This window comes from Ursus americanus, chromosome 22 (genome assembly GCF_024610735.1).
Source record: "Ursus americanus isolate L20-20 chromosome 22, mUrsAme1.1.p, whole genome shotgun sequence".
Taxonomy (NCBI): domain Eukaryota; kingdom Metazoa; phylum Chordata; class Mammalia; order Carnivora; family Ursidae; genus Ursus; species Ursus americanus.
The window spans coordinates 48,798,226-48,818,374 of NC_142148.1; the positions used below are offsets into that span (position 1 = coordinate 48,798,226).

The 20,149-nt window shown below is 55.9% G+C and overlaps 1 protein-coding gene and 1 long non-coding RNA gene across 2 annotated transcripts; one reads left to right on the plus strand and one right to left on the minus strand.

The window, feature by feature from the left end:
* Nucleotides 1-4,093: 4,093 nt before the first annotated feature.
* Nucleotides 4,094-19,741, plus strand: LOC148108097 (uncharacterized). The gene is made up of 3 exons (XR_015721024.1): nt 4,094-4,324; nt 17,605-17,760; nt 18,269-19,741. It is a non-coding gene; the product is annotated as an uncharacterized LOC148108097 (long non-coding RNA).
* LOC148108098 (DENN domain-containing protein 3-like) lies at nt 4,465-16,700 on the minus strand. The gene is made up of 6 exons (XM_087853799.1): nt 16,652-16,700; nt 15,626-15,740; nt 13,278-13,420; nt 10,206-10,317; nt 6,142-6,261; nt 4,465-5,786 (listed from the first exon to the last, which is right to left on the minus strand). The coding sequence occupies exons 5-6, from the start codon at nt 6,250-6,252 to the stop codon at nt 5,295-5,297; spliced, it is 603 nt and encodes a 200-aa protein (XP_087709925.1). The 5' UTR covers nt 6,253-6,261; nt 10,206-10,317; nt 13,278-13,420; nt 15,626-15,740; nt 16,652-16,700; the 3' UTR covers nt 4,465-5,294.
* Nucleotides 19,742-20,149: the final 408 nt, after the last annotated feature.

A 20,149-nucleotide genomic window follows, 5' to 3' on the forward strand; every position in this document is an offset into this window, starting at 1 on the left:
TGAGCCTCTGGACAGGGCCTGGAAGAGGTCCAGCTAGTGTGCCCTGTATCCCAGGGACCTGGAACGCCATGGCGGGGCAAGGAGTGGGGAGATCTGTGTGAGCAGGTGAGCAGGAGTGCCTGGGGCACCCCTAGCTCCAGCTGAGGATGAAACCACACCTGGGGCAAATCGTTCACATGTCCCCTCAAAAGAGCTGCATCCACTGCAGGCACTACTGGGGGGCATGACCCTTCCCCCCACCCAGAGGAGTTAATAGTCCCACATTCCAACATCCCTACATTAAATTCCTGTGGGAAGTGAAATTTCAAACATATTGTAAAACGTCCATCAGCAGCCTAGTTCTGAAAGTCCAGAATGTTCCCTCCTGGGCAAGGAGCACATGGTGGTTGTGGCCCATCTTGCTTTTACGCTGGCCAGAGTTGAAGGAGGGAATCTGGCTTCTGGTCCCTCAAATTGTCCCTCCTTTGTTATGCTTCCCCTTTGAGCATCTTCCCTAGGGGTGCCTCCTGGCCCCTTCCCTTCTGCTCTTGCAGCCTCCCCCCTCCCCATTTCACTGATGAGGAAGTTTAGACTCAGAGAGGTAGAGCAGTCCCCTTAGGGCCACTGGGCTGTCACATGGGGGAGCTGGGGGTTGAACCAGATTGGTCGGACTCCTCTCTCTGTTCTTCTGCAGGGTGTCCCTCTTCCCTGACCAGTCTCCTGGTTCTGACCACCTGAGGGCCAGCATCCCCGGAGGGCAGGTGGCACACCCATACCTCCCAGTGGCCCATCTTACTGGATCTTCGAGTGCCCCGGGCACCAGTTTCCTGGATCCCACTTTTTCTCATTCCAGTGTCTCTGTGTGGATCTGCAGGCTGGTCAGCGCCTTGATGTGGGCAATAATGTGGGCTTCGGTGTGTCCTTGGTGACACCAGCTTCTTACCGCCCACCCTCTTTACTGTGCACCCACCCCCAGTCTTAAAGTGTGCTTCTGTTTCCACTATGAGCAAGTCCCTCCTAGGGACAAGCCCTCATCAGACTAGGGAGGTGGGAGGGTGCTTTTCAAGGAGGAAGTGCTCCCAGGATGCAGCTGCTTTGCCAATACACAGGAAGCCCTTCCTGAATGCTTCCCACAAAAGGTCAGCGCTCAGCCTGTGTGGCGCAGTGCAGGAAGGGGAGAAGCCGCATGGTCTTGTGTATTTTGTTTTTTTATGTGGGGTCTGAGCGTAGCAGAGGCTGCACAGGGAGAGGGAGGAGTGCATGCTTTGCAGTGGGACAGACTGCAGCTTTGAGCTCCAGCCCTGCCACCTGTTCCATTATTTGCATTTTTCCTTTGTCACGGTTTTCACAACAATAGAATGAAGATGATGTTAACATGCCCGTGCTGCAGGGCTGCTATGAGGTTTGGAGACTGTGGACACAGCATCTGACCCACAGAGCTGAGGAAAATCAGCTTTTATTAACACTGCACTCTGGGCGGTCCTTTGAATGATGGCCCCTCCATGATCAAGATGAACAGTAACCTGTACAGGAATGCTATTGCTACCCCATGATACTTATGGAGGGTATATTGTGCCAAGCACTCTGCCGAGTGTTTGACAGGAACAGTTCATTTTCTCCCCACAACAACCTAAGGTTATGGAGCTTCTCTGTAACCTCTACTAACAGATGAGCAAGGACGTTATGCCACCTGCTCAGTGTCTGACCCTGGGGAACAGTTGAACTGGAGCCTGGGTCTGCTTCACTGTTCATGGACTCCTGAACCTGAGCTCTTGGGCACCACAAAGTATGCTCAGGGGATGAGGAGGGTCTCTGCTGCACAACCCGCTGCTCATCTCCTCCGTCTACCTTTCGTCCTCTTTGTATCTGTTTGCATCACTTTTTGTCTTGCCCTTTCCTGATTTTCTGCTTTTATTAGGCAGAGGAATAATCAAAGCCGGCCTCCAGAACATCAGTTTTGAATGCATCATGATAAGGTTGAGGTCATCAAATGTGTCAGTTATCCATGGCTGTGTCACCACGCTAACATCTAGGGGCTTAAAACCACAAGTATTTGATTTGCTCGTGATTCTCTGGTTGGCTGGTTGGGGCTGAGTGCATCTCCACAGTTGTGCTGGTCTGCCTGGGTCTCTGGTGGCCGCAGCTGGCTGACTACTTGGCTAGGGCTGGGTGGTCAAGCACAGCCTCACCCACGTGTCTGGCAGGTGGCAGCTTGTCAGCCAAGGAGGATCTGTGCTCTTCTACGCGGCCTTCTCACCAGACCTGCTTGGACTTGTTTAGAATCAGGTGACAAGAAAGCCAGACCATCTCCTGCAGCTTCGGCTCAAAAGTCACACCACATCCCCTGTGACACATTTTCATGGTCAAAGCAAGTTACAAGAGCCATCCACATTCAAGGGGTGAGTGACTGGATTCAATCTCCTGTGGGGAGCAGCGTCAACAAGTTGGTGGCCATTTTTAGTCTACCAAAGTGCCCCCACCGCCCTGCAAAGATCCCCTCAGTATAATCCCCTTTGTCCCTCCACTCCCTGCCCTGACTCCCACTCCCTTCTTACACTTTAAATAACAGTTTCTTACTTCCCATCACCCAAAGCTGTACTCAGTTACTCCACAATATCTCATTATGTGCCAGGGACCCAGAAGTGAACAAAGTCCCTGCTTGAATGAATCTAACGTTCTGGGAGAGGGACACACAACCAACAAATAAACAAGCACACAGTGTAGGGCTGTGGAGGACAACAGCTGCTTTGCAGAACAACAGAGCAGAGTCAGGGGTGGGGGGTGGGGGTTCCTATTATACACAGAGTGGTCAGTTGGCATCTGATGAGGTGACACATAAGCCTCAAAGACATGAGGGAGTGACACGCTCCAGAGGGAGGAGAGTTCCAGGTGGAGCAAACTCTGGGGACCAAGGCCCTGGGGCTCACATTCAGAGACACACTTCCTTGCAAACTTGGATGGAGTTAAAAAAATTCTACAAATAACTGTAACACATTTCATTAAAGAACAACAAAAACATATATAGTAAAACTCTTGCTACGCAAAATTGTTTTATTTTACCTGCTTCTGTTACAACTAGAGTCAAATGATAGCTTCTGAGGACAGAACGGTGGGTTACCTTTTTGGGCTTCAGGAGTTCACCTTTGAAAAGGAGTGTGGCCCTAACCTGCCTCCTGGCTTGTGGTGAGGATCAAAGTGACACCATAAAGATGAAAGTTGCCCTGCCTCTGGTTTCATTTCCTACCGCAAGGTTGTCATTTTTTTTTTTTTTAAAGAACACAAATCAGATATTACTTCCTGCTTGAAACACTCCCCAGGCTCCCTGCGGCCTAAAGAACAAAGGCCAGGCTCCTAAGGATGCCTGAAGAAGCCCCTGGACTAGTGCATTTTTGCCCCTTCCACTCGTGTCCTGGGTCTGCTCAGCTGCCCTAGGCCTGGTGACTCCCAGATCCCCGGGGTCCTCCTCTTCTGTCTCCAGCCCTGAGACCAGCACGCAGGCCCCACATCTGTCTACCTCCAGCCACCTCCCACAGCCTCTTTCAGGCCGTCTTCCAGGATCCAATCTAAGTACAGCCCAGCATTAGCTGTGATGCCACGGAACACACCCCTGAGCCTCACTCTCGTGTGTGCAGAGGGGCCCGGGACACCTAACTCCTCGGGGTGGGCAGGAAGCCTGGCGAAGACACGCGCGAGGACTCGGGCCAGGCCCCGGCCCACTGCGGGGCGCGACTGCGCGGGTTCCGGCCCTGGGGCTGGGCTGCAGGGCGGCGGGCTAGGGCGGCCCTGCAAAGGGGCCGCGTCCGGGCTGCGGGGGGCAGGGCAGCGGGTGGGAGGGCTTCCCCGAGGTCGGTCCAGCCCCGCCGGCCCAGAGTGCCGCCGGTGGGAGCCCCGGGACCTCAGCTCGGCGGGCCGCCCCTCCCGGCCCCCGCCGAGGCTTTCCCGGACTCGGCCACCACATGCGCGCTCAGTCCCTTGCAGTCCTGAATGCCCGGCGCGACTGTCCGGCGCGGTCTCGGGAGCGGAGCCCCGTGGCGTGCAGGGCATGCGCGGGCCGCGGGGCGCATGCCCGGTCCTCCCAGCGGGGGGGCAAAGATCGGTGCGGGGACTCGGCCCGGCGCGCGCCTTGGCGGTGAAGCCCGGCTCAGCCGGTCGCAGCGCACGCGCGGCCCGCGCCGACGGACGCAGCACGGCCCCGAGGGTGCAAGCCCGCTGCCACCGCTGCCGCCGCCGGGCCGGGACGGCTATGCGCCTGCGGCGTGAGGCGTGGGAGGGAGCGCCGCCCGTCGGTTCGCGGCGCCGCCTCGCAGTGGTCTGCCCTCGCCTCCCGGCGCCCCGCGCGGTCCGAGTGAGTGCGGGCCTGGGGAGGGGGCCGGGACGCGGGCGGGCGGGCCGGCTCCTGGAGCTGGGGGTTGGCAGGGCCGAGCGGGGCCAACGAGCCGGTCCGCAGGGCGGATGTGGCAGAGACGGGCCCCTCCCGCGCGGGGCTCGGGAGGCCGAGGATGTGGGGAGGCCGGAGAAGTGGGGAGGACGAGGGAGGGGCCCGGGGAGGACGGCGCTGTGGGGAGGACCGGGGCGCGGGCCGGTCGGGAGATGTGGGGCGGACTGGCGGTCTCCGGGAGGACGGGGATGTGGGGAGGCCGGCGTGGGGACACGAGAGGCCAGGGAAGGGGGACGAGGGGGCGGGTTCTGGGAGAACGGGGATGGGTGGAGGACGGACTTGTGGGGAGGTCGGCGGGCTCCGGCAGGCCAGGGGACGAGGGGAGGCTGAGGGCTCGGGTAAACGGGGAGGTTTGGGGGACATGAGAAGGCCTGGGGGGCTTCGTGAAAGATGGGGAGGTTGGTGGATTCGGGGGTCTCGGAGAGACGGAGGGGCTGGAGGCCGGAGCGTACAGGGAGGTTGGGAGCTTGGGGAGGCCAGCTGGCTTTCTTGGGAGCCAGCGGATTGCCTCAAAAACAAAAGCGGGGAGAGAGGAAGGAGGAGGAGGAGGGAAATCCATAGACGGGGCGTCTTCCAGTAGGATGGTCCACAGCATTACTGAACAACAGAAGCTTAACCAGAGAAACACAAGATCTGGACCGGGACACTGGCTGCTGGGGTCTGCCAAGCCCTTCCCCTGTGCTGGCGTGTGCGGGGTGGTCCCCACACAGAGCCCGGCCCAGGAGGACATGCCCACTTTAGAGCCAAGGAGGCTGAGGCTCAGTAAGGGCTGGCACCTCACTCAAGGCCACAAAACTAGAAAGCAGCCACGGCCAGGCCGGTTAGCAGGCTCCATCAGTGCCGACACCCACACTCTCCTCGCTGGAGCCCCGGGAATTTAAGGGAACTGGCACGTGACACGGGGTCCCGGCGCCCAGAACCCCCCAGCCTCGAAAACACCCGGAGGACTGCAGGAGGATGGTGCAGACGCGCAACAGCACCCCGCGTGCGTGGAGCCCAGAGCACGAGCCCCAGGGACAGGAGTGCCCACCCTCTCCCTGTGGCCAGGGCACGTGGCCCTCCCTGCAGGGCCCTTTGGAAGCCCCTCTCCGCCAGTCCCCACAGGGGTCACAAGGATCTGACATTCTACAGCAAATGGCCAAGGCCTAACCTTGCTGACTTCTTCAAAGTAGTGGAGGTGGCAGCCCATGAGGAAGGACGTCGGTGCCATGACGAAGTCTAGCATCTGGCGCGACAAGACGGGCACGAACGTGTGCTGCCACTGCAGGGGGTGCAGGTAGGCCAGGAAGCACTCGGCGACCAGCGGTAGCAGCGCCCAGCTGGAGGAGAAGAACACCATCCGCTGCTCCATGAGGAGGCACGTTAGGATCTGGGGGAGATCAACGACACCGTGTACACACCTCTGACCACGCGCCATGCACTGAACATGCGTGTGAATGCGCCACCAAAACCACGTGGAGCCTAGGTCTCACCTGGTTTCCCTGCTGTTTGCCAAAACGAAAGCTCCTTTAACCCCCAAAAGCACTGCTTGTAAATGGTGTGCACAGTCCTGAATGTCTGCTTGAAGCCAAAAAGCAACTATTCCCAGTGTGTTGTGGAACATTTGGAACATTCTGGAATGTTCTGGAACACACGTGCCCTGGAATCACCCTCCAGACGATGACAGCTTAGATGCCCCACCAAGCCAACCAGCACGGACTCCCCAGGTCCGGAGGGACGCTTACCTGCCGCACTTTCTCGAGCCTGAAGCACAGCAAGGGCAGGTGAAGGTCCAAGTCGATGACCGGGCTCTCAGGGTCCACGCGGGAGGGAAACACGATCTGTAGTGGCTTCATGTTAAATATCTGTGACGACCAAGTTCCGTAATTAGTTCAGAGAGCCGCTCCCAGCAGAGGCCAAAATGCACTGAGACTCTCCGTTCTGGCACCGAGGGTGTCTGACCTAGGATACGTGTTTGAAGACTCACGCTATCCCCGTATATGTCACAGAACCAAACAGTCCAGAGACACACAGAATTGCTGAGCAAGGCTCAGACGTGAATCAAGTACTGAATGTCTTTTTCGGCCAAACTTCCCTAAACTCTTTACTTCATTAGCAGACTGCCCATCGGCAAAGATAAACTGACACCTGGACATCTGTCCCGATCAGCACAGGTTCTAAGTCAAACACGATCGGGTTACTCTTAGAACACTTACTGCATATTACAAATTCTCTTAGTATTTTCAACGTAATTTTCAAAGCTCTTTAAAGACGTGCACTTTAAGAAATCGCTGAGAAAGACTTTATTTTTCTCAATGATGGTATCTCAAAATTACACTTTGATTCAAATTCAGTATCTGCAGAATGCCCCTTCTGTGTAAAAGGACGCGGTAGATGGAGGGGGACGGTAGGGGCCCCTCCACCAAGAAGCCTTCCAGCTCATTGGCAAGTTCGTTCCTGACCGTGGGTGTCAGCCTTTTGGGGGGCACCCAGGAGCGTCCCTGGAGCCCTGGGGACCAGCAGAACGGAGTGACCCAAGTGTGAGGAGCACCGGGCCACAAGCACAGAGAAGATTCGAATCTGAGCACAGAGAAGCTCCCGCCAGGAAAAGTGTGGAAGGAGGACACACGGAGAGATGCGGAGCACTGGCTGGAGAACAAATGTTCGCCTTCCACACGTGCTCACACCTGCATCACCACGGCTCTGCGTGAACGCTTGTGCAAAGAACCTGAGGGCAGGAGAAGCCTTCTTTCTGCAAGGGCTCCCCGACGGCACCGTCTTGTCACCCACTGGCCCACAGAAGCAAGACACATCAGAATCAAGGCGGACGCGCTGTGTGGACAGTAACATCCTTTTTATTTAAAACAAAACACGGTAGAGCAGAGTTACATGCTCCCAGCGGTGATGAACTATGAATCATTGTAAAGTTTATATGAAAAATTCCCCTCAATATTTCAAAAAATAAACATATCGACCAGCTTCCCAACTACAGGTAGAAACTAATACAAACACCAGTCATTCTACCAGGGACGCTGTTGGGCCCCCGGGATGCCAGCAACCTCACGTGCGTGAGACCCACACCCTCTGAGCTGGGCTCTGCTGTCCACCCCACCTCTCAGGTGAAGAGACTGAGGAGGGAGAGAGATTTCGGGGAAACACTTTCCAAAGTTCAGCTTTGACTGTAGCCCCACGCAGACAATAGGATCCACGCACAAAGCAACACAGGAAGTGAGTCCGGTAGAGTGAGACGGAAAAGGCGCATTTCACGTGCACACCCAGCGACTTGGCCGTGCTCTGAAAGCACGTAAAATCAGACCCGCTGGTGGGCAGAGAAGCGGCAGAGCGGGCCCAGGGACGCGGGGTGTCTGCTGCTCTCGGGCCGGTGGTCCAGGCGCCGTCCGCGAAAGGGCACCGAGCCAGGCCTGGCGGAGGCTGGGCGCCACCGCCCCTGACGCAGACAGGAGATGCCCCACCCGGCGCCCACACGCTTGATTCACAGGAACCACAGCTCCTGACCACTAGCTACACAGCATCTCCATCAATGTTTGCTTGTAGTGGGTTCTGGAATTCCATGCTGAATCGGCTCCGGGGTTAGAGAAGAACCTTGGCCTTGGGTTTTTCCAAAACAAGGAACAGCCACAGTGGTTCAACACTCCCAAAGATGGGTCAGGGCCACGTATCAATGAGGACCCCAGAGCTGGTGAGGCCGCACGAGGGGGATCACAGCGGCTAGTCTGAGCCAGACTCGGCTCATTCGGACAAATGCGCAAGAACCAAGACGCAGGCCCTGCTCTGTGAACAGGACAGGCTAACGCCGAAACACGACCCATCCATTCATTCATTCACTCGACAGCTGTGGGAGCAGCAGGCATGGTAACAGCGTCGCAAACGCAGCTCTGAACAGGGCCTTTTCCTCATGCAGCTTGGAGGCCGATGAAGAAGATGGACATTGAACAAAACACACACGTGTGCGGGCCCTAACTGCAGACCATGCTGGGCTCTGCAGGAAGGGAGCAGGGCACAGAGAGACGGGTGGGAGGTCACACAGAGGCCGTCCCGAAGAACCTGACTTCTAGGAACAGCATATGCAAGGGCCTGGGGGCAGCACCTGCGAGGGACTGAGGGAAATCCAGTGTGGCTGGACAACAGTCAGCAAGGGAGTGAGGACATGAGACAGAGCAGGACACTGATACAGGGGCTAGGGATGCAGGACTGCGGCAGCTACGCAGCGAGAAGCCATTGTGGGCTTTTACGCACAAGAGGAGAGTCCAATGGATAGATGTTAACAGTCCCTGCAGCCACTATGCAAAGGATGAACTGAATGAAGGGTCAAGAATGGACGTGACCAGACCAATGGCTCCCCAAGTCACGCAGGTGGGACCCAGTGGCCCTGCAGCCACTATGCAAAGGATGAACTGAATGAAGGGTCAAGAATGGACGTGGCCAGACCAATGGCTCCCCAAGTCACGCAGGTGGGACCCAGTGGCCCTGCGTGGGGTGGTGGCCGTGGCCAACTAGAGGCAAACGCCGGGAGCTGGCCGGTCAGGGATGAGCCATGGATGGAATGCAGGGGTGAAGAGAAGAGGCATCAAGAACGACCCCCAGGAAACTTTCTCACGGGGGTGGTAGAAGTCGGAGAACCAAATGTGAGCTCATCCAAGACTCCGAGGTACAGAAGATGGGTATGGGCGCGGTTCGTGCATTACTCATGCTCAAAGGCGGAACATAGTACATACGGTTAACCCTCAAACTGCCCTGAACTCAGCTTTGTTCACTGCTTAGCCGGTCCTCAGGGAACACTTGTTGAGTGATTAGAGCAAGAACAGAAACTTTGATGACTTCACTGAACCATAAAAAAATACCAATTATCCACATAATAAAGATGAGAGCCTTGCACAAAACAAGAACCCAATAAACGTCCCTACAAAGGTTTCTGGGAGCGGAACCAAGGTCCTGGGGCAACTTGCTCTGTCTCTGGGCCTGGAATGCATCTGGCAGGGTTCCCTCCCCCATCCCACACACTGTAGTGTGATATTAAAAATATACATTTTAAGTTCATGATCACATGTCTCCTGCGAAATAAAATTAATTTTTCAACTGTGAATAATAATCAATACGTAGAGAACCGAGATCTCTATGTCTAAGCTTCCAGAAAGGACTGAGTGAAGCAGAGTCGACATCTATGACTTTCTTCCAGACACTAATCTGGCAGGTGCTTGTTTGAGAACGAGGAAATGCCCGGTGGTTGCGTCAGTCTGGAAGATGCCAGGCCAGACAGGTGTCATCACAGCTCAGCCGTCTTGGCCCATTACTCGGCAAAGGGGGAACGTGGGCTGCCTTTCTGCAACTGTCCTTAGCCCGAAACCCTCAAGTGGTGAAAGAGCCAACAACATCTCAGGACGAGCGTGCCAGGGAACCCAGACCCACGGAAACGCTTGGCCACTTATTCAACAACACGGTGGCACTGGGAAAAACCAAAAAATAGGAAGCCAGGTACTTTTCATTAATCACCCCGGACAGGAGAAAACATGAATCAGTTTAATACAATACCCAATATTCCAGACAAATAAACCAAATGAGCCGGTGTGTTAAGCACTAAGGGGGCCCATCACCAGCTCCACACCACGTATCACGGGCCGCCCGGCAAACGCATCTCTAGAAACAGCGTAAATAGATGATTCTGTAAGGAACCTGAGAAGCGTAATTTAAACACCCTGGAACGTAAGAAACAGTTTAAAACATTAAACCCATCGTCGACATAGGACTTTTACTATTCATAAAGAAAAGACAAAATTCCAGATTTAATGACCAAATGAAGCGGTCCAGGCGGCGGGCTAGGTGTCAAAGACAGTTTTGCAGCAAAATCTTTTATGTGATTGTCAACTTCAAAATCTTTACAGAGCTTCAGATGAGTCAATAAACTAAAATAAAAAAAAATCAAATCACAAAATAAGTATGAGTATCCAATTGTCATCTTAGCATTTCTTTTTTTATAATAATTTTTTATTATGTTAGTCACCATACAGTATATCCTTAGTTTTTGATGTAAAGTTCCATGATTCATTACTTGCGTGTAACACCCAGTGCTCCATGCAATACGTGCCCTCCTTACTACCCGTCACAATGGAATATCAGAAAGAACGATTACACAACATTGCAGTGACATGAAGGGGACTGGAGGACATCTTAGCATTTCTAATCAGCGCTGACCTGTCTGCCAGTGCCGGCAGCCCCAGGGCCTTCCAGGCTGGGGGCGGGGGAGGTGGCGGGAGGACACTGACGACAACCCTAGGCCTCAGACAGCAAGGTGAGGCTGCCCAGGGTCAGGACCTGCCTGCAGGGGGGCACAGGAGAGGTGGAGCGTGGGGGGATGGGGGCTGGTCATGTTCTGTTTCTTGCTGTGAGTGCTGGTTACACAGCTGGAATTCATGCAATTTTCTGTCTGGGTCATACTTCAGCAGCGAGTAAACATCTCAAAGGAAAGTGCTTGGCCACGTTTGTTTCCCAAATGCATTCTGACTTTTGAAGTACGGTTGGCCCTTGAACAATGTGAGGGGTTAAAGGTGCTCTCCCCCACGCAGTTGAAAACCTGCATAGAACTTCTCAACCCCCAAAAAACTTAATTGCTGATAGCCCGCTGCTGACCTAAAGCCTTACCGACGACACGAACGATCGATTAACAGGTATTCTGCATGTAATATGCATTATATCCTGTATTCTTAGAATAAAGTAAGCTAGAAAAGAGGAAATGTTTTTAAGAAAATCCTGAGGAAGAGAAAATACATATATAGGACTGTACTGTATTTGTTGAAAAAAATCCAGGTGTACGTGGACGCGCACAGTTCAAACCGCGTTGTTCAAGGCACAGCGGCAAGTGACTGAAACGCATGACGGACCAGCAGGTGCCTGGGGGCAGGCGGCTGGGAAGTGACCACAGGGTGTAAGGGAACTTTGGGGCGTGGTGAAAATGTTCTCTGTCTTAATGGCAGTGGTGGTGACATGGTGTCTACATTAGGCAAAATTCAGCCAACTGCCCTGGAAACCCCACCTCTGTGCCCTGGGGCGGTCCCCGGCCTCACTCGCCACAGCAGGGCCACAGCAGGGCCCACGCGTGTCCCGCAAGCCAAGCGCTTACGCTGTTACTTTAAGTAACAAATCATAAGTCCGCCTGGGGTCAGTCAGGGCGCCTAGGTGGCGCAGTCGGTTAAGCATCTGACTCTTGATTGGAGCTCAGGTCGCAATCTTAGGGTCATGAGATCAAGCCCGTGTCAGGCTCTGCACTCAGCATGGATCCTGCTTGGGATTCTCTCTCTCTCTCCCTCTGTCCCTCCTCCCTGCTCTCTCTCTCTCTAAAAATAATAAATGAATAAATCTTTAAAAATAATAATAGCTCTTCCTGAAGTTAGTGTCAGGAAATGGAGATAATTCAATATTCTTCCATATTTTAATTATTGTCAAAGAATAGTATCGAGTTAAAAAAAAAAAAACCAGACTCTCCATAATCTAATTCCCCAAATACAACTAAGCATTCTCTCCCAATTTCTGTCCACACAGAGGCCTAGTTTACACGCCACCATTATAGCAGAAAAACAGATTTTAAAAATCTATAAATCTGTATTTATAAACTGCCTTTTGCATTTCTGTCATCTGTTTTTCTGTTTTCTAGTTCGGGTCATTTAGCAACGACCATCAGGAGACAGAAAACTCGAGGAGCAGGGAAACTGAACACGTTTTTCGAGTTAAATGTTCCTTTGCATTAACGTCTAGCAGGATGGTATTTGTTGCCAGTCACACGTGAATGATCACGCGTACAAAGGCCGAGAAAGTGAAGCAGGTGCTGTCCTCCCCGCAGGCCCGAACCCGTTCCGTTCGAGAAAGGGTGGCAACACCACCCCCAATTCACAGAAGAGGAAACGAGATGGGTGCACAAGCCACCTACCCTCAGGTGCTGAAGATTACCAGTTAATTAACGAAAAGGGACCCTGTCCTAATTTATCATCCTATCACTGCCCACGCCCGGGCAGACACGCCCTACTGAGCACGCAGTCCCGGAGGGAGACCCGGCGAGCGCTCTGTTCTGTGTCGGGGGCAATAAAACGCGGGCTAGACCCAAACTATGGGCAAACACCAGCCACATTTTGAAAACTAAAACATTAAGGCGCTGGAACTTGAGCTCCGAAGGTGGTGAGTTTGGTCAGGAAGGATTCCTGCTCGTCCCTCTGACCACAGTGTGAGAACCAAAATGATGGTCTTTCCAGAAGTCTGCGACTTGCCAGGGGTGGAGGGTGGGTATTACAGCATTAAGGCAAACCTCCGTTGGCCGCCTCTGTCGTTAACCAAACCACTGAGAATTCCAAGACTAGAACTTGGTGAGAACGAAAACCAGGCGGCCAGGGCGCGTGTGGCCGGGGGATGGACCGTGTCCACACGCCACAATCATCCCCCGACGACAGGCGGCAAGTGCGCCCGACGCGATTCTCTCTAGAGTTTTCAAAACTTCTCTACGTCCTCAGGCTTTCTACTCAATATCATCAGCATTAAGGCACTTCAAGATTCCACCCCAAGAAAAGATAATTCGTTAACTGTCATGAACTTAACAGGACTGACAGCAGCGGCAGCCTGATTTTCTCAGATAACAGGAGAAGAGCTATTTCTGATGGACGTCTTTTTTAAAAAACCAAACAACATAAAATCCTCCATACTAATTTTACTTCCCACAGTTTGGTTTCATCTTCCCTTGTCTGGCAGACCTTCCCCACAGGCTACCGCCTCGGGAAGCCTCTGGGCCTTCACGGGAGCTCCCGTCACCAAACCAGAGCCCGCCCACCACCGCCAGCGCCAGGCGTGGCCTCGCAGACACGCGGGCACCGCACGGGCTCACCAGGACAGGCAGTCCTTGAGGGCGTTGTAGTAGGGGAGCTTGGAGACCACGCACACTGCGAACGGTCCGAAGCAGCCAGCCACGCCCGCGGTCGGCCAGGATGGCTCCCAGTGCGCCTTGCCGTTGTAGAAACACGACTCGTCCTGGAGAGAAAGCAACAGGCCCGTGTCACCCTCCGATCCAGCTGGTCCCAGCTTCTATCCTCAGCAGTGTGGGCCTCTGCAGACAGAAGCGAGAGGGCAGGGGCCCAGACAGCATCCTGCTCCCCCGCCACCCGGCTGGCGCCCCCTCCGGTGTCACCGCAAGTCCCAGTCAGCGTGGATGCCCCCCCTGTGTCACTGGGAGTCCCAGTCCTCGCAGATGCCCCCCTCCCCCAGTGTGTGATGTGCTGAGGTGGCAGAGACAATGACACGTCCCGACCCCAGATGGGAACGCAGTGAGAACACAGTAAGACACAGAAGGGGCCATGGGCTCTGCTTACACAGGAAAAAACCTCCAGCACTGGGCCATATGTGTGTGTGTCGGTGGGGGAGAGGGGGGGTTCTCAGCTGGAGAAAAGTACCGGCACCGAGATTCCAGAAGGCACAGACCACTGCAGAGCTTACGAGTGGCGCATCACTGAGGGCCACAGTCTGGCCCCCGTGGAGGGTTGTTTGGGGTTTTTCAGTAGGGACGGCGGACCGTGATAACAGCTCCACCTGGGGATGGTGTGAACGCGAGGGTCTTGCAAGACAGGGGGAGAGCCCGGCAAGCAGTGGGCACGCCATTCGTCTACCCACCAACATTGAACCAAGGCCCTCAAGTCAGTGTGCTGGGCCCCCAGGCAAGTCCCCTCACCTCCCTGTGCGACTGCCTGCTCCCTCAGCGGTAAAATGGGGATGATGCTGAGAGTTCCCAGCCCCGTTCGCTGTGGATTAAATGAACGACTGTGCAGGAGGGTCGTCGGCACCGGGCTGAGCACACGGGCAGCTGGCATATGAGGACCACAGTGCCGTCTGCACTCCGGGCGGGGCTGCACGTGCAGTCCACGGAAAGACAGGAGCGCAGGACAGGGCGTGGCTGGTCACTGGGCACGAGGGGAGGTGGGGAGGCCAGCATGTAGGGCCCAGAGTCACCCCGAAACCACGCAGGCACTGAGAGGATGGGCGAGGGGTCACGCACACCCCAGCAGCCAGGTGTAGTGGGGGAGTCACAGGCAAAGCAGAGGCTGTGACCTTTTTAAAATGTATTTAAGGATAAGAGAAATAACATGTACTTCTCATAGCGATCACTTCACAGACAGGCTCCCAAGCACCTTCCTGAATAATCCAGCCTCCCATCCTGTCTCTGCCGGAAGCGCTGGCCAGGGAGGGGCAGGAACTCGGCCCCCGGCTCGTCTCCCACCCCTACCTAACCCAGGCAAGCAGGCAGGCTGCCAACGCCGCAGGCCCAGCAGCCCGCACACACGGCCATGAGGGGTGGCCTCCCCGCGCTGCCCACTGCCCACCCTAGTCCAGGGGTCCAGGGGACGCCTAGTCCAGACACGGAGGTCGCGCACTCAGACATCAGCAGAATGCTGGACTCCCACAGGTTTCCGAGGCACATCCACAGGCGTGAAGGGACAGAGCCCATCGAGTTGAGCCTTATGCCGTGACACTTAGGGATAATTCTCCCAGCACACCTGGCCCAGCCTCTGATGGCAGAGTGGGGAGGAACAACCGGGCAGCCACCGCCCCCTCAGTGTGGGATTCCTGGACTTCCCCAGGGTAAAGCACTGCTGCTTCTGGAAACCCTCTGGACACAGGCCGTGGGTCACCCCGCCTCTTCAGGTGCACGGCGGCCCCTGCGACCTCCAGGGGCCGGCTGGCTCGCACTCGTGGCCCTGCCGGGCGGGGGAGGGCCAAGTCATGCTCTGGAGGCCCAAAGCTGTCACCCCACATACAAGAACACAAATGTCCCTCCACGGACATGTGGGAAACAAGCTGTGGCTCACATACACTGGGCGGTAGGACTCGGCCGTAAGGACAGAGGTGCTGCTGCCCCAACGTGGATGAACTCTGACCCCATTCACTGAGTGCACGAAGCCAGACACAGAAGCCACATGCAGCCTGAGTCCACTGACACCAGGTGTCCGAAGCAGGCAAACCCATGTGGGCAGAACGGGGGGCCGGGGGCCGGGGGTGGGACTTCCGGGGTGATGAATGTCTTTTGCAACCAGGCGTGGCAGGGGCTGCCCGCCAGCGGGAGTGTACTTAGTGCCACTGACCCACACACGCTAAAATGCTTACAATCGTGGTGATTGCGGGAAGCGTGTTTCAGCAAAAATAAACACCAGCAGATTTCAGAGGGAATTCACGGCAGTCACGTACGTGCAGGGGTCGGGAGTACTGGGCAACCACGGCATACTTCTGTTCCCACAGACATCGGTCAGCACCAGGAAGTGGACACAGTCCTCCTTCGGTTCGGAGGCCACGTACACGCCCCCTGCGGGTAGAGAAAGAAGAGGAAATCTCGGCACGGCCCCGTGGCATCCACCTCCGAGGCTGGGCTCTCCGTGAGCCCACTTTGCGGCCTACAGAACCTGTCCTCGCCCTGCCAGCTGTGGCACTTGGGGGGTCGGGCCGCCAGCCAGCCGTGGCCCCCTCCGTCCCTCCGTGGGTGCCCATTTCTCAGCCACCCTCTGTGCTCTGCAGAATTTAGCGAAGGAACATAAGAACAACCGCAGACAAACCCTCTGGGGTGTGCCTGGGGGAGGCGACCATTTCTGAGCATGGCAGGTGCAGGGGTTGTCCTAGCTGTCCCCGGGTTGTAATCCCTGAGACCGGGAGACAGCAGCCATTCCCGATGGAACCTCCCAGACAGGGAATGACGGACGGGAAGTCCCTAGTCTGAGTCTTCTACACCAGCCACTCAGCGTTTCTCAAAGACCAGTGGAAAACATGAGGGCCACCCACTGCCGGGAACAGGCCAGGTGGGGAAAGCATGTGAGCCCGGGCTACAGGCCCCGGGGTCCCCAGAAAACAGGGGCCAGAGAGCCCGGCGGAAGTGCACTCTGGGGGGAGATGCTGCAGGCTAACTGGACTCATCCTGACCCACCGGCCGGACCTCTGGAAGACGGGCCTGTCAATCAGAAGTGAAAATCCTTGGAAAGCACCTCTACCAACCGTGCTGGCGATCCCGACAGCCCTTCGTCTGGGATTCGCTCTCCAAAACATGGGGGCTGCACTATTGGGCTGCACGTCCTTCAGCTCCCAAACCCCCAAGATTAAGAGAACTGAGACCTGCAGTTTGGCCTCGGGGCTGCCAGGGGTAACCAGCCCCCCGTCTGTCACCCTTTCTTGACTTGGTTTCTAGAAAGCACCATGGGGGAGTTGGGAAAGCAGGGCGGGGGATACCTGGGAAGCAGAGCTGAGGCAGGCCAAGCAGGTCCACACCGTTGGGGACACTAATGTCTTCAGGAGGGAGGCCCTTCCAGGGCTCCGTTTTGGGCTTGTCCCTCTTCTTTCTGAAGGAGCGCCTTCTGGTCTTGCTCAGAGTCGCGGAGGGGGCGCCAGCCATCTGACTGTCATCCTTACTGACGAAAGGAGGCACAAAAACCGACAGGACCTCCAGATCGAGAGAAGAGGGGCTGCTGACCCCCTGCTTCAGGGACACCTAAAGGGAGTAATACGAGTAAGCCAACAGCGCTTACCCTTGCTCCGCTGTGCGCCTTCTGTCCAAGCACCCACTGTCGCTCTGTTCCCCTTCGACCCGCCAGAGTGCCGGTTCCGCACCCACGTGTGTGTGTGGCCTCACCCACCAGTGGCCCAGGACAGGAAGGACGGCAAAGAAGCTGCTTTTAGGGACCCATCAGGCCATGCGTTCAGGCAAGTCACCCACAGCACAGGGTCTGGCTCTCCGGCTGCCCCTGGGCACACAGCCCGGCAGTTGCCAGCCCAGGACTGACAGGCAGACCTCAGTTCACATCCAGCTCTGCTTGGACTGCAGCAGCGAACGCCGCATCCCTGAGCTTCCCTCTCAAGGGGGCAAGGTCGCAGGTCAAAGGCTCAACCCCAGCCCCCACACCAGAGGCCCCAGTTCCCTCCCAGGTTGGGGGGGCCGCATACTGTCCAGCCCAGTACAGATGGGGTGCCGGCGTCATGCCCCATGCCAGTGGTCCTGTTGCCACTGACCTGGGGACACGGACCGAGGGGTGAGAAGAAGGACTGCCGGCCTCAGAGAGAAGAGACACACCCTTCCTCCAGCAACCAAACGGTCACCCCAGGTCTACACAACAGGGTCATTCAGCCTGAACACTTTCGAACTTTAACTTGGTACCCGACTTTTACAAAACCTTTTGTCTTTTCAGTCTTCCCCCAGATAATATGAAGAGCACGGGCTCTGCCTCCGACCTCCGTTCTGTCTAGCTACTATGCCTGAGACGGGCCACTCCGCAGAGGCAGTTGCCGGACTGCTCCCCGAGCTCCCAGAAGAGGTCAACAGGCCGTGACAGAGAAACGGGCAGGTCAGCTCCAAGCTAGTGGAGAAACAGAAGTCAGGGGCAGGATTCGCTGGGTGGCAAGCATGTGGGAAGGTGGGAGGACGCCGGGGTGGGGTGGGCCGCGCGGAATCAAAGATCTCTGAGGGACTCAGAGAGGGCATGAGGAAGGACATCGTTGTCACCAGGAGAAATGGAATTGTCACCAGCAGGGAAGGGACAGCCAGCATCACCGTTTCAGTAAGAATCGTGGAGCCAAAGGGGAACTCTTACCCTTGAGAGGATTCATACAAGGAACTCCCATCAGTAAATACACTCTCTAAACTCAAAAAGCTTATTTTTATTCTGTATAATTTAAATTCAGGCAATAATTTCTTTATATTTGGAAAAAAGTTTAGTACCAGTGGGAACAAAGACCAAACATGGGAAATCCATAGTACTGGATAATGTTTACATCTTTGTGTATCAGGCATGAAAGGAAACCACGTCTTGAGTTCTATAAAACCTTTCTAAAACTTTCCTTATCACCATCCAGCAGTTCGGACCTACTTAACTATGAAAGTATGCACGTCCGCTCCTTCCTCACGTCAAACATCACATCGGTGAGCACTGGGCACAGGTGGTCACAGCGTGGAGCCGGCCCCTTGCCTGCAAACCCCCCTCTGCTCTTCCCCTCTGCCCTGACGCTCCTGGGTAGGGCCCCGGCAGACCCCTCCTTCCAGGCTGTGACCCCCCCAGGGCTGACTCCTTGCCCCTCCTCAAGTGCCCCGCCTGGCTGGCAGTCTCCACACTCACATGGTGTCCTCACCTAGGGACGGCGCCCAGAGTCCCACTGCCAGCTCAGGCCTCTTGCCAGTCCCAGACCGCACCCAGCTGCCTCCAGACATAAGGCGGGTCCCTTAAACTCACAGCTTCAAAAATTAAGCTCCTGCTGATTTCCCTAAAACCCAAGCTTCCGCCCATATGCTTGCCTGTGATAAAGACAGTGACCCTCGGGTCTTCGGAGCCACCAACCGCAGAAAGGTCTCTGAAAGCAGCCCCAGTGCCAGCCCAGCTGCGCACCTGCAGACCAAGCAGCCACCCACCCCGGGACTTAGAGCAGCTACAGACTCCACAAACTAATCCTTCAAGGGTTCTGCCATGAGAATGGCATCGCCTCCTCCCGCCCGGCCCAGGACGCCCCACCCGCACTGTCCACTCTCACAAAGGGGGGGCACCTGGGTGGCTCAGTCGGTGAAGCGTCTGCCTTCGGCTCAGGTCATGATCTCAGGGTCCTGGGATGGAGCCCCAGGTCCGGCTCCCTGCTCAGCGGGGAGCCTGCTTCTCCCTCTCCCTCTGTGCCTCTCCCCTCCCCGCTGTGTTCACTCTCTCTCAAATAAATAAATAAATAAATAAATAAATAAATAAATAAATAAATAAAAATCTTAAAAAACAGAACACATGTGACCTCATCACCTGCCCCAACGGGCGGTGGCTCCTGCCACTGGCACCAGCTTTTTACCCCTGCAGACCCTTCGATGGATCCAAACCAGCCTCACACACCATCCCTGTCCCTCCACCAGCATGAAAATGGAATCTGTTTCCATACATTACCGTTATTACCACGTATTCCATGTATGTGGCACACGTGTGCTACGTCACAGGGCAGGACGACGACCTGCATCGTACGCCTGAGCAGCAGGCCAGCCTGCTTCCAAAGCCAGGGTGCCCCCAAAGCTGTGCCCCGCTGAACCTCTCGGTCTCCAGACACAAGCGCCCATGGTCCAACGCTGTGCTTTTTCCCTGCTCTCCACTCCGCTGGACTCGTGCTCACCCCCTCCCCGCTCCTCCTCTTCACCAGGGATGCCCCCTCCACCCCCACTGGAGGGAGACTTTCCTCACCTGCAGCCAGGACAAGGCGCCTCTTCTAGACCATCAAGCCCCTGGCTCCTCACCTTCTTCCACCACCTCCACCTCCCCTCCTCACCTCCTACAGCACCTCCTTCCATCACCTTCACCTCTCGTCCTCACCTCCTACAGCACCTCCTTCCATCACCTCCACCTCACCTCCTCACCTCCTACAGCACCTCCTTCCATCACCTCCACCTCCCCTCCTCACCACCTACAGCACCTCCTTCCACCTCCCCTGCACCTCCTCCCTCGTCACCTCCTACAGGACCTCGTTCCACCACCTCCACCTCCCCTCCTCACCTCCTTCAGCACCTCCTTCCACCTCCCCTTCACCTCCTCCCTCCTCACCTCCTACAGCACCTCCTTCCATCACCTCCACCTCCCCTCCTCACCTCCTACAGCACCTCCTTCCATCACCTCCACCTCCTCTCCTCACCTCCTACAGCACCTCCTTCCATCACCTCCACCTCCCCTCCTCACCTCCTACAGCACCTCCTTCCACCTCCCCTGCACCTCCTCCCTCCTC